This window comes from Mirounga leonina, unplaced genomic scaffold (assembly GCF_011800145.1).
Source record: "Mirounga leonina isolate KUSES-001 unplaced genomic scaffold, KU_Mleo_1.0 Mir_91, whole genome shotgun sequence".
In the NCBI taxonomy this organism is placed as follows: domain Eukaryota; kingdom Metazoa; phylum Chordata; class Mammalia; order Carnivora; family Phocidae; genus Mirounga; species Mirounga leonina.
Genome location: NW_023270839.1, coordinates 112900 through 127510, shown reverse-complemented (window position 1 = coordinate 127510; position 14611 = coordinate 112900). Strand labels below are relative to the sequence as shown.

At 36.1% G+C, this 14611-nt stretch overlaps 1 protein-coding gene across 1 annotated transcript in view; it reads left to right on the top strand.

Moving 5' to 3' along the window:
• Positions 1-14611, top strand: part of NUBPL (nucleotide binding protein like) — a 148596-nt gene that overhangs the window by 36000 nt on the left and 97985 nt on the right. The window contains exon 4 of the mRNA XM_034994643.1: positions 7509-7599. Within this exon, the coding sequence (XP_034850534.1) occupies positions 7509-7599 (91 nt within the window). The remainder of the gene's footprint in view (positions 1-7508; positions 7600-14611) is intronic.

Below are 14611 nucleotides of genomic sequence, written 5' to 3'. Positions count from 1 at the left end.
TGTTAAAGCTTAAGAGGGATCTTAGGGATCATATAGTAACCATCCTCATACTCTGCAGAAGAACAAATGGAGGTTTGTTCATGCATTGGTTAGTTCGTTCATCCATCTATCCATTCACTGAACAAATACTTATTTAATGTTTACTGTTTTAGGTGCTGGGGGATATCCCTACCCTTACGGAGTTTACAGTAAATAGATAATAAACATCATAAGTAAGCTAAAGAGGTAGAAAATGATAAAAGTGATTCTGGGGTTGGGGTTGTGCTTGAGGGTGAAGGTGGATTTAGGGTAGGCTACATTGAAAATATGATACTTGAGCAGAGATTTAAAGGAGATGAGAGAATGGACTTGTGACTATCTGAGGGAAGAGTATGTCGGGCAAAAGGAACAGCCAGTTTAAGGGCTAATGGGTAGGAGCCATGTCTAGCTTTCTATTCAAGGAATAGTAAAAAGGCAATTGGCTCCTGGGCTAAGAAGTGGAGGGAGTAATAGGTGATGAAATTAACAGGATTGGGAGATAGGGGGTGGGGAACTGGCTAGATCATGCAAAGTCTGGTGAATTGTTGTGAGGACTTTGGTTTTTACCTGAGTGAAATGAGGGGAGTTGGAGGCATAATGAGGGTTTTGAGCACGCATGATTGACTTATGTTTCAACTGAATCATTCTGACGGCACTGTTGATGAGAGATGCCAGGGTAGGGTTGCTAGATTTAGAAAATAAAAATATGGGACACCCACTCAGTTAAATTTGAATTTCACATAAACAATGAATAATTTTTGTATATATATGTCCCATGCAATATGTGACTGACTATTCACCCATATGGCAGAATGTTAACTACTCTTTTATATCTGTATCTATCTATCTATCTATCTATCTATATATACACTTTAAACTCTTCAGTGTTACTGTTGCTTACTATAAATTACCATTACCATGATCCTGCTGGTTCCAAGGCTTGCGCCCTTACAGCAAAATTTTGTCTTACTCTTTCCTATATTATTTATATCACTGTTTTTCACATTGTGGTCATCCTATACCTTAGAGCATTACAAATGCAGTTTGTTGGACCTCAGCCTACACCTACTGAATCAGAATTTCTTGGGGTGGAACACAGTATCTCCATGACTGCCTACTGTTCTAGGTTCTAGGTACAGTAGAACAAAACATACAGAAATCCTTACCCTAATGGAATTAACATTCTACTGGGGAGATACAATAAATAAGACAAATAAGTAAATATACAGTATGTTAAATACTGGTATAGGGGCTAAGAAGAAAGAAAAAGTAGGAAGGGAATGGGAATCGTCCAATTTAATGATGAGGGAATTGCATCTTAGATAGGGTGGCCAGTAAAGGCCTCACTACACAGTGATGTTTGAGTGAAGACTTGAAGGAAGTAATGGAGAGAACCAGGTGGATATCTGGGGGAACAGGATTCTAGGCTAAGGAACAACTGCAGAAGGCAGGTGCATGCCTGGTGTGTTTAAGACACTGCAAAGGGGCAGTGTCTGTGGAATGGAGTGAAAAGGGGGAGAAGGGTGAAGGATGAGATGAGAGAGATAAAGGGGAATGGCTGGTGATTATTAGCAGTTAGGCGTTACTGTGTGTTGGAGAGATTTGGATCCTAGGCCCAGCTGTGGCATTATCTCTGGGTCTGTTTGTTCATCACTAAAGAGTGAACAGAAGACTAAGATGATCTCTTAAGTTTCTTTCCGCCCTAAAATAGTCTTTAATTTGAAATTATTATTTCTCTACTGTTTCTATTTTTTTCCCCAGCTCTTTTGCAAGTAATTAGTTAATCATTTGGGATTCTTTTATATTTTTCATGAACCTATCTCTGTTTGTGCTCCTTACAGCCAGGTGAACTTTTATCTCTGTGTTGCCCTTGTTCCTCTTTCTTTACTGAACTTGAAGATTTAGACAGTTCTTTGGTAAATAGTAGGAAATTGTTTTCTTGTCACCTTGTTTAACCATTAGTTCTTGTCCCAGTCAGATTCTTATTTAATCTTAGCTAATAGAATTAAGAAACATATTTTTCTCTACCAAGAGATTGAAATTCTTCAGCTTGACTTAAAGCGAGGCAGAAAGAGAAGAAAGAGCCTTGACTCAACTCTAAATCCCAAGTGCTAGTCTAAGATTAAGTGAAATGTAATGTTCAGGGAATCATGGGATTCTTAACTGGATACTTCTATGGAAAGGATAACCTTTAGGTAGGTCTTAGACTTAAATGAATGTTTGCTTAGAAATAATTGGGTGAGATCCTTCTAAAATTTTTTTTTTTTTTTGTGGGCTCTATTAGCAGATGACATGGATAAAAGGAACATGTCATGAAGTTTTATGATCTTTAATATAAATTCTGTTGAAAGAACAAAGCAATATCAAAACTGTTGTTGGTGCCTTTGAAACCCAACACAAGAAAATAGGACTTGTAGGCTCTCAAATTGCAGCTTTCATGCAGTAGTAATGAAACAGTATAATCACTCTGATTAAGTCTGCCACCTTTTAGCCTTTACAGGGTAATATGAATTATAAAGAAACAAATCCCCAAATCTAAATAGTATTTTGGGGTTTGATCTTTCTTCTTTTATGTCATCTGCTAGATTTTGAGAACTTCAGGAGAGTCAGAGAAAGAGTATAATGTTAGGTACCAACATATTAGGTTACATATATGATGATGTTAAAGATTGGGCAACATACTTTAAAATAGTAAGTTTATAGTTATTTTTGCTAATAATCATTTTATCTGTTGTGTATTTGGTGAGGCTTTTATAGTGAATGTTCTTTTAAGCCTGGATGAAATGAAATATAAGAGAAGTCCTAATTGGAGCTTTCTTGACTAAATATAAATATTTCAGGAGGAGTGAGGTAGAAAGGATTCATAAAACTTAGCTAGTTAGACACCCAGCTGCATATATTTATTTATAGCCTTCTATGTTGCTCATTTATGTTCTTACAGTATAAAACTGTCTTTGAAAATTAAAATTAAAAGACTATACACCTATAATAAGAGCCTATTTAAAAATAATGGAGTAAATTATGAAAAACAAATGAGCTTTATTTGGTACCTTTTGAACATTATTGAATTCTAGAGTTGAAAATACTTGTTTAAGCTAATATTTGTAGCTATGGTAATATTACTGGTCCAGGAGCTATGCCAACTCTAAGTAAAATACGTTCTAATTAGTGTAGGCTTAGTGTTTTTGTTTAATGGAACCAATTTTATTCATGATATTCAAGACATGCTTAGTACCAGTGAAACAGCATGAAAAGTATGCTCTTTATTGTTTTTAAAAACTACCCAATTAAGGATATGGAAGTAAATCTTTAATGAGATAGCTCTTCTGACACTAAAAGAGATGACTGTGTCCTACCTGCTCTTGGCAAAAACAAAATTAGATTGTTGGATGATTGAATAACTTGGTCATGAAAAAGTTTATTCTCTAAATTGAAGTTGGCAAACTGTGATCTGTGGACCAAACCCTGACTGTTTTTGTAAATAAAGTTTTATTGAAACACAGCCATGCTCATTCATGGACATATTGTCTGTGCTTTTGTGCTACAGTGGTGGTGTTGAGTAGTTATGGATCATTTGATTCACAGTGCCAAAAATAGTACTGTTTGGCCCTGTGGGGAAAAGTGTGCTGATCCCTGCTCTATATCTAAGTTTTTTGCAGTCAGATCATTTTAAAGTTCTGGTGGAGGTTTATGAAGTTAGTATTTTTGTGTTTAATTTCTCATTCTGCTTCATTCTAAGAAACAATGCATTTTAAGATAGAATACTTAAATATTTATATTTGTAAATATATAATATATTTAATTATTTAATATATTATTTAATATAATATATAATATATTTATATATATAATTTTGAGTGCTAGTTTCCAGCTTTCTCATCCACAGGCAGGCATAATACTACCTTGCAGGGTTGCTATGAGGAATCAGTTAGAAATGTAAATAAAATGTTTAGGGTGCTTGGCATCAAAGAAGGAATTCAAGCAATGAGGAGGTATAGTTAGGGGAAGTTTAGGTGTTTATTTGGGTAATTTAGGATGGCATGCTTTCTAAAAATTTTCTTTCTTCCTTTTTTTTTTTCTTTCTTAAATTTTCTAAAAATCTCTAAATTCTAATTTGTCCACAGAACTAACTGGCTATAGAGTCCTAGTTTATCTATGTTCTTAATATAACATTGGTGATTAACTTCCCTCCATCTTTTCTTCCCTCCCTCCTTCCCTGCCTTTGTCTCTCTTGTCTTGTCTTCTTCCTGAACTTCATACCTTCCTCTCTGTTTTCTTTTTGATATATGTAAGCCTTGGTACTAAATTTAGGTCAGTGAGTAGTATCTACTCCTAGGGAGAGTATACAGAGAAACAAACACATAGAAAGAAGATTCTCTCTTATCCTTAGTTCCATTTTCTAGGAAACAAAGGAACTCTAAAATCTTGTAATCTCCCTCCCTTTATTCGTTTTTTTTTTTTTTTTTTTAGAGAGAGAGTGTGAGAGTGGCTGCCCCCTTTATTCTTACGTGATTATGTGTAGCCATCTATGTATGTGTAAAATCTGTTTTTACCACAGCAAATTTTAGGGCAGATCTTGAGTTTTGTCTTGAACCTTGATGCCAAGGGTTCACCTTTAGACAGGCATGGTTTTCTTCTTTATTTATTCATGAGAGACAGAGAGAGAGAGAGAGGCAGAGGGAGAAGCAGGCTTCCTGCCGAGCAGGGAGCCCGATGTGGGACTCGATCCCAGGACCCTGAGATCATGACCTGAGCCGAAGGCAGACACTTAACCATCTGAGCCACTCAGGCGCCCAGGCATGGTTTTCTTCTAAGAGACCGGACAAATAGATGATAGATAGATTCTCCTTAACATTTTGAAGATTGAGTGATGAAAAAATTGACCCTGGCAGGGTCACTTAGTTGTTTCCTTGTTTGATGAAAACAAATTTAAAAACTGAGTTATTTTACTTGACTTTATTTTTAGGAGATCACTTTGAAACCTGGGACCTAACCTTTTCAAGTTACTATAAAACCAGTATTAATATAAGTAACAAAGCAAAAAAAAATCATAGAATAGTTTTTGTTTTTATTGACATTTATTATTTTGTGGTAGTTTTTAATTTTTGCAGGTATCGTGAGAAAAGATATGGGAAAGCAGTGAAATTCTAGGATGATATTGAGGTAGGCAGCCTGGGTCCACGGATCCAGAGTGGGGGTTCTCCACAGGATCAGCCAAGAGGATCTTTGGCTTTGCGCAGGATAGAAATCAAACATGAGCTGGAGAAAGTGAAAGAGTTTATTGAATAGCATGAACGACAGAGAATAGCAGATGGCCTGTCTGGGAAATTTGGAAAGGAAAAGAGAATGAGTCTTATTGTCGCTTGGGGCTAGGGGTTTTAAATTGGAAAGGGATCTAGGGCATGTGTTCGTTTGGGAATCCAGGTAGGGTCTGATCAAAGGCAAGTGTCAGGTGAACAATAGGTGTTATTTCATAAATTACTGAAGGTAGCAGTATTAATGCCAGTGTCAGCCAAGGTTTATTCAAAGCTGATGTCCTGGAACACATTTGGGATTCAGCTCTTCTTAGATGTTATCAGGTATTTGGGGCCTAGGGAACATTAAAGTGGGAACATAGCTTCTTTGGCTTATTCAGAGGCAAATATGGGTCATGAGTAAATGGGGCCTGCCAGAAAAATGGAGCCTTTCTAGAATGGAGTCCCTTCAGCATTAGGAGACCCTTAGATAATAGTATTAACAATTACCTACATTTCTTAAGGTTTTAGTCTCCCTCATTTGAAAATCTTTTTTTTTTAGGATTTATTTACTTATTTATTAGCGCGCGCGAGAGAGAGAAGGAGCAGGGGGAGAGGGAGGGAGAAGCAGACTCCCCACTAAGCAGGGAACCCGACGGGGGCTTGATCCCCAGACGTGGGGCTTGATCCCCGGACTGAGCTAAAGACAGACACTTAACCAACTAAGCCACCCAGGCACCCCTGAAAATCTTTTTTTCCACAGTAAATTTAATTCTGTTTTAGTTTAGTTTAACTAAATTTGTTTGTGGTTTAAAAAGGAGTTTAGAATGGGTCAGAATTTCTCATTGAAAGTTCCAACGTTTTTTTTTTTTTATGTTATGTTATGTTAATCATACATTACATCATTAGTTTTTGACGTAGTGTTCCATGATTCATTGTTTGCGTATAACACCCAATGCTCCATGCAGTACGTGCCCTCTTTAATACCCATCAGGAAAGTTCCAACCTTTTTAAAGCTAATACTTAAATGCATTAAGCCTAAATTTTATATGTTACTTTTCTATTAAAGTTAAAGTGTTCTTCCTCTTTTCTCATTTATTTTACTGTAAGCTGAGATTTTGGTAGAGGCAGATTTTAATCCCTGGTCCTCTAGGCTCTGTGAGTCACACAGGGACATTGAATGGTTTTCTTAGAACTGCAGTTTTAGTATAAAGTTAGGGACATAAATGTCGAATGTACCTTATTTTATGTATTAATAGGAACCAGACAGCAAGGTTTAAAAAGTAATTTTGTGTCTGGAAATAGGTAGATAACATGGAAGATGGGGGATTACTTAATTTAAAAAAGGTTTTTTTGAGAGGTTAAGAATTTTATCTTGCCAGGATACAGGGAGAGAGGGAGGAGAATTCTAAGTCTTGGTGAAACATAACTCAAAGACATATAGTTAGTATTAGCATTCTATTTGCTTGTATATGGAAAAACCAGTAACAGATTGATTTAGTCTATTAAAGGAAAAATAGGAGCAGGGAGAAGAAAAAAAGACATACTCGGGAATAGTGAAGTTTGTTTCCCTTTACTTGCCTATGTTGCTGATGAACTGGCAACTAGTAAAGGGGACAATCAGGATATTCTGCCCTTGGTAGGTAGATGGGTCATCAATGAAAAACAGTTTTAGTTGTTTATGACTTCTCCAGAAGATGTTGGGTGTTTAACTGTGACTTCCATATAAGAGGTTGTCTCTATATTATGTCTGCCACCGTCCTCATTAGCATTTCCATGCCAGATCTGTGTCAGAATTTCTCACTTACTTTATTACAGTCTTATTCCCATGATTTTTTCTTTCATTTTGTATTCTTACGTGTGTTAGATGGGCTTTCCAAAGGTTGATGCTCCATCTTCCTGTGGTTTTGTAGGCCATTGTAAGTCATTATTTTAACATTGTGTGTAATTTGTTATTCTTCAGATCAAAAAGTCATAGTCTATTTGAGACTATATGGGAGATCTGAACCATAAGGTGTAAAGCATTTGCAGGGGGTTTCTCTCCTCAGTTATTTAGAAGAAATTAGTAAACCAACAAAAAGTATTCATCTAAGTACTTTATGATCTTTTACCTTACTTTTGCTTTGAAAGTTTAGGTTAGGATTTTGGAATATTTTGCGAATTGTCTTTATTTTATAGTTAGATTTACTATTGCTATGTGTGTTATCTTTGACAAAGAGTGGAAATAATCTTAAAGTAAATTCTGTTTCCTTACAGTCAAAGGCCATTGGCTTGCTAGATGTGGATGTGTATGGCCCTTCAATTCCGAAGATGATGAATCTGAAAGGAAATCCGGAATTATCACAGAGTAAGTAGAGATAGACAGTATGATAATGTACCATGTGTACCTTCTACACAGTGTAGTATAGTAATTCTGAAATCAGATATGGAGCCAGACTGGGTTTGAATCCTAGCTCTGTCATTGACTGTGTGGCTTTGGGTGAATTGTATAACCTCTTTGTACCTCACCTCTGCCCCATATGTAAGATAAGGTTAACAGTTGCTGTGAGAAATCACTCAATTAGAAATTGCCGTTAAGTGTAATGCATTTGACATAGTGCCCGGCACATAGTCAGTGATCATTATCTCTTTACATTATATGTGTGGATGTATGGAAGTATTTGAATAGAAAGTATATATTTGTGTTAGAAGACATGAAAATTATTTTTTTCTAATCAGATTTTTGTCATATTTGTCTTAAGGTATTAAAAAAAAAACCTCCCCAAACAGTTCTTTTGCCAGCCTTCACTGCTGTCAATAGGACAGTAATTTTTAGTAAATCTTTAATATTTACTATGCTTGTTATTACACTTTCTTGCAAAGCTATCAAATGTAAAGCATTAAGAACAAGGAAATGCTGTGATCAAAAGATGAAAGTATTGCAAAGGGGTGCCTGGCTGGCTCAGTTGGTAGAACATCAAGCCCCATGTTGGGCTGTGGCGAGTACTTAAAGAAAAAAAAAAATAGAAATATTGGGAAAACTTGTAATTTCTTGAAAAATGGTTTTAAGTGAATGAAATTAATTTATTAAAATTTATTTCAAATTATAGGGTTACCTGGGTGGCTCAGTTGATTAAGCACCGACTTTTGATTTAGGCTCAGGTCATGATCTCAGAGTCCTGGGATGGAGCCTTGTGTTTGCTGTGTACTCAGTGGGGAGTTGACCTGAAGATTCTCTCTCTCCCTCTGCCCCTCCTCCGTCTGTGCTCCTGCGTGCGCTCTCAAATAAATAAATAAATCTTTAAAGAAAATTGTATTTCAAATTATAATTAGAGTATATAATTGAAGAATTTCTTTTTATTTCTTGTCGTGCTTTTTCTTTTCCATAGATCTAGAACAAAATGACTATTGTAGGGTTTTTGTTGGAATATCTATGTAAATAATAGAAGTATTTTTTTGTTGTCATTAAATGTTAATTAGGCATTGTCTACTATGTAGTGTGCTTTTGTGCTTTAGTTGTTGGGGTCAATTACAATGTTAAGTTCTGAATAATTGTAGGAAATTTGAAGATGTAGTGATGATAAAATTGACTCTAGCAGTCTTATATTGTAAGCACCCACTTAGTTTTCTTGTTTGATGAAAATACAAACTTAAAAAACTAAGTTATTCTAGCTTCTTTTTTCTTTGTCCTTTCAAGTGGAATGCATACTTAGTTTGCAAATGTGTGACATACGCCAAGATGTCAAACTTTCACAAAGAAGGAGTAATGAATTTGCGTACTTTAAATGATAGACTTATTATGTCTGTCTCTTGATTAAAGTAATGTGAAAAGTGGTGCATGCAGCACATGAGTGATGGCAAAATGGAGCCCTTGGTGTCAGTTTTTTCTTAAGTAGTCTGTTCAGTCTATGCCAACATAAATACTTGAAGTGAACTTTAATTTCTTTCTTCTTGTTGTACTGAAGCTGTAATCTTAAATTTGATGTTTGCAAATTGGCTGCCATTAAATAGGCTTTCTGGTAAAGATGAGATACTGGAAATCTTGGAAAGCCTTAAAAGAATACTTCTTTTGTGTTGACAAGCTGATCTTAAGTCACCCAAGAAATAAACTGAACGATTAAGGCAATCACTTAAAAGAATGTGGATTCTTAAAGGCCCAACTTATAAATTATTTTTTGAATCTTAGATAAACCTGCCACTATTATACTAATTGGCTTCATTTTGACATTTCTGTATTTTAACATGTTAATTTATCCTGTTGTACTCTCTATTGCAGAAAACAATGCAATATGAAATTATCTAATTAACAATAAAGAAAAACTGTGAAAGATTTGTTTTCAGCAGGCCATAAATCTTTGTGTTTATGATTAGTACCTGTCTCAAGACAAATGGGTGTTGTTCTATGTCTCTTTCACTTTTTGAATTATATCAGAGAGCTATCCTTAAGATGTGTAGACTAGGAGTATGGTACATTTGTAATGTGGCCATATTTTTTGGGTTCTTTGTACTTCACATTTCTCTTTTCCAGTCTAATTCCAGGTTAAAAAAAAAACAACACAACTTTTTTTCTTATTTCCTAATCTTCTGATCATTCCCAGTGTTTTTCAGAATTATTGGCACATTTTCAGTATCTTGTCTCAGATGAAAAAAATTAAAAGAACTTGCTATTGTTAGGTAGTGGGTGGATTAACTTGCAATTCTGTCTTTAATACTCTATTTATGTGCCTTGCAAATTTTTGCTTTTTAAAATAGACTTCATTATTGCTGATTCATAGTTTAATAATTTACTGGGTACTTTAGAAACCTTTTAGGGGTACTTTAACAAAACATGTTCTGTTTCTTTTTTTTTTCTTTTCCTTTTTTTACGTGAGAACAGAGCTTTATTTTTATTTTTGATTAAGATATAATTCACATACCATAAATGTCACCATTTCTTTTTTCTTTTCTTTTCTTTCTTCTTTCTTTCTTTCTTTCTTTCTTCCTTCCTTCCTTCCTTCCTTCCTTCTTTCTTTTCTTTTCTTTTCTTTTCTTTTCTTTTCTTTTCTTTTCTTTTCTTTTCTTTTCTTTTCTTTTCTTTTCTTTTCTTTTCTTTTCTTTCTTTCTTTCTTTCTTTCTTTCTTTCTTTCTTTCTTTCTTTCTTTCTTTCTTTCTTTCCTTCCTTCCTTCCTTCCTTCCTTCCTTCCTTCCTTCCTTCCTTCCTTCCTTCCTTCCTTCCTTCCTTCCTTTCTTTCTTTCTTCTTTCTTCCTTCCTTCCTTCCGTCCGTCCGTCCGTCCAGGTTAACAGAAAGTAAAGCACTTAGGAAGGTAGTTTGGTGAAAGCAGGATGTAAAATGAGTTTTGAAGGTGGAAGATGAGGTTGCCTGTGTGGCTCAGTTGGTTAAGCATCTGCCTTCGGCTCGGGTCGTGATCCCAGGCCCCTGGGATTGAACTCCATGGCAGGCTTCCTGCTCAGTGGGGAGTCTCTTTCTCCCTCTCCCTTGTGCTCTCTCTCTCTCTTCTCTCTCAAATAAATAAATAAAATCTTTAAAAAAGCCAAAATAAAATAAGATAAAATATTGAAGCTGGAGATGTGGGAAATATTCAAATGTGAGTTGGAGACTCTACAGGAAAAGTCAAAAAGCCATAAAAAATAACACTATACTAAGAGGCATGAAAAGTTTTCATAGTCTAGATTTGGTGAGGCCAACTTAGAAGAAATTAGACATGTTACAAAAAAAAAAAGTCATCCTTTTCACTTTCCTTCTCTACTCTAGATTTTGTGTCTGTGGTGTACATACAGGTTAATGGATTGAAATGAGATTTTGTTGTCAAAATTGGATAGATTTTGTACACCCATGTTCATAGTAGCATTATCACTGTTATTATTATGAATTCACTATTTATTACTCCATTATGTGGAAGCTATCCACCATCTATCAGCAGATGAATAGATAAGCAAAATGTGGTATACACATACAATGGAATGTTATTCACTCTTAAAAAGGAAGGCAGGAGCTTCCTGGTTGGTGAACACATGATTTGGGGAGAGTGGTGCGCTTGGAGAGGGCATGGAAGCTCTCTGTTCTTCCTCAGATCTTGTCCTATGCATCTCCTCCACCTGGCTATTTCTATGTTATATCCTTTTAATTTAATTTAATTTAATTTAAAATTATTTAAATTTATTTAAAATTAAATAATATCTTCCTTTCCTTCCTCATCTCTTCCTTTCCCTGCCCCACAACACTGAGAGCTAACCAATAATCTGAGTTACACTCTTTTAAATAAACTGGTAATATAGTTCCAGGGATTAGGATGTGGACATCTTTGGAGTACTGTCATTCTTCATACCATACCACCATTCTATCCCCCTGTCTCCCTGTACTTGGGGTTTTTACCACTGTGAAAAGGAAAAGGGGTAAGGAAATTCTTACTGCTCTGAACATTCTGGACATTGTCTTTCATTGCACATCAGTAAGAATTTCCTTTCACTATGAACCTAGGAGTGTAATACCCAGGTCATGAGTTTGTGAATGTTTATATTACTTTCCAAAATGTTGGCATTAACTTATGCTCTGTTCATTGTATATAAGAGACACCATCAATCCATATCCTCTTTAAATAGGACATATAAAGTGGTATTTCATTATGGTAAAAAAAAATAAGGAAAGTCTTACATATCTTGCAACATGGGTGAACCATGAAGACATTATGCTAAGTGAAATAAGCCAGTCACAAAAAGACATGCTGTATGATTCTGCTTAGATGAGGTACTTAGGATAGTCAGAATCATAGAGACAGAAAATAAAATGGTGGGTCCTAGGACCTGGAGAGGAGGGAAGAATGGGGAGATATTGTTTAATAGGTTTCAGTTTTACAAGATGAAAAAGGTTATGGAGATGGTCATGATGGTAGGACAGCATTATGAAACTATTTAATACCACTGAACTGCAGGCTTAAAAATGGTTAAGATGGTAAATATTGTTGTATATATTTTACTATAATGAAAGAAATTGAAAAAAATTAAATAGATTTGCTCTGGCAGTATTACCACAGAACAGGGTTTCTTCAGTGTCTATGGTATTGACCCAGTGATTCCATTTGTTTGTTTGTTTGTTTTTTTTAATGATTTTATTTATTTATTTGACAGAGACACAGCGAGAGAGGGAATACAAGCAGGGGGAGTGTGAGAGGGAGAAGGAGAAGCAGGCTTCCCACTGAGCAGGGAGCCCGATGGCGGGGCTCGATCCCAGGACCCTGGAACCATGACCTGAGCTGAACGCAGACGCTTAATGACTGATCCACCCTGGCACCCCTCCATTTGTTTTTTAAAAGAGCAATCATTACTGGAGGAAAATGGAATAGTGAGGTTTAACTGGGAGACTTTAATTTAGTTATAAGCCTTCTCTACTTTTCAGTTCGGAAACTTTACTAGCCTACCAGGTATTAGAAATTGACGCCTAAAATTTTATTTGCATCTCATGAAAAGTGAGAGAACTTATTACATTTAAAATCCTTAATGTTCTCATTACCAGTATTACCATTTGTAACATTACCAATATTGTAAAGCACTGTATGATCTGATCCCCACCTTCTGTCTACTTCTGCATTCCCAATTCCAATAAGCTTGCTTTGTTATTCAGTGAACAGTGAATTTTATTTTCCACCACCATAAATGTTACCTTTTCTAACACGTGAATGTTTACATTACTTTCTAAAATGTTTGGCAGTGTTTACTTGTAAGGGGTGGAGTCCTGTAGAGCCTGAATTTGAGCCGTGATGGAAAGGGCAGTGTTTAGAATCCCAGCTTTGGGACTTAAACAACCTGGGAAAAGAGAAGGAACTAGTAGGTCAATGTATACCATCATTCTTTCCTCTAACCGTCTTCATTGCCAAGCTAAAACAGTGCATGAACACTAAAACAAAGATCTTACTTGATACTCTTTTTCTGGAGATGGTATCATAATAGGTTAGGAGAAGTGGTGAGTGAGGAAACAGTGACAGTAAGGTTTTGATTTTATTCTGCTGTCTCTGAGGTCTTTCAGTTAAGGAAAAGAAGGCAGAAATAGCAGCTTGCAGTTTAATGGGCTTTGAGATCTCCCTTGCGGTATATAAACCACAGACTTTCTTCTGAAGGGGTTGAGTATCTTGAACTGGGTTCACCAGAAAGCAGAGCCATGTGCACTGTGAATTTATTAGGAAATGCAAACCCAGACTGAGGAAGGAGGCAGGGAGGGAGAGCTAATGTGAAACTGTGCTATCAGGCTGGCTGTCACTTGTATGTGACAGATTGCTTGACTTCACGGGACTGTGTATATGGGAGGAAAGGGGAAGAATTTATCTAATAATTGTATGCATCTCCCATTGTCCACAGGCTCACCTCAGTAGGTAGGAACTCACCTGCATTTTTGAGTTCTGCAAGAGTGAGTCCCCTATGGTGTCTTGTACTTTGACATCAAGATGGACATTTTTGGGGTGGGAAGTGAAAGGCACACGATGTATAGACCTGAAGTGAGGTACTTTCAGACAGCCCCTGTGTGACATTGGTCAGAGCCCATGCAGAGCTGGTGGCTGTAATGAGAGATGAGTGAGGCTAAAAGGGTGTGGAAAGGTCATGTGGGACTTTTGATGCATGGGGATGGAGGTGGGGAGTGAGCTATTTTAGTGACTCCCTTATTGACTGATGCTAGGATATAATGGCAGGGAACCAAGAAAGTGCAGGATTCTTTCCAAATTTTGATATCCTGAATTCTTAAAAGAATATAAATTGATCCCTCTAATCTTTTAAGCCAATACATTTCAGTTTTATTTCTCAAGAGAGTGCATGCCTCAAAGGGATATTTGAGTAATATTTAGAAATTCAGTTTCATAGTTGTCTTCTGTAAGATATATATGGAAAATACAATGGCTTTATATGTTTTTACTCATTTTATTCTTTCAACTTGATAATTTTTGATTTTTAAAAATGCAATGCAGTATTTGCTGTAGTCACTGTGTTGTATATTATGTGTACATGACTTGTACATTTTTTATTTTAAAATATAAAATTTGATAGTATCAAACTCTAGATCTGAAAACTTGGCTTCTTTATGTTTGAGGTTTTTGGGAGGGTCATGTAATGCTAATCTGTTTTAAGTACATTAGTATTGTGGGGATTGGGACTCTAGTATAAGGGCTAAATTTAAACTGATGGTTATTTGAGATAAAGACAGGTCCATCAGTAAGCCACTTTCTTTTTTTTTTTAAAGATTTTTATTTATTTATCTGAGACAGAGAGAATGAGAGAGACAGAGAGCACATGAGAGGGGGGAGGGTCAGAGGGAGAAGCAGGCTCCCTGCGGAGCAGGGAGCCGGATGCGGGACTTGATCCCGGGACTCCAGGATCATGACCTGAGCCGAAGGCA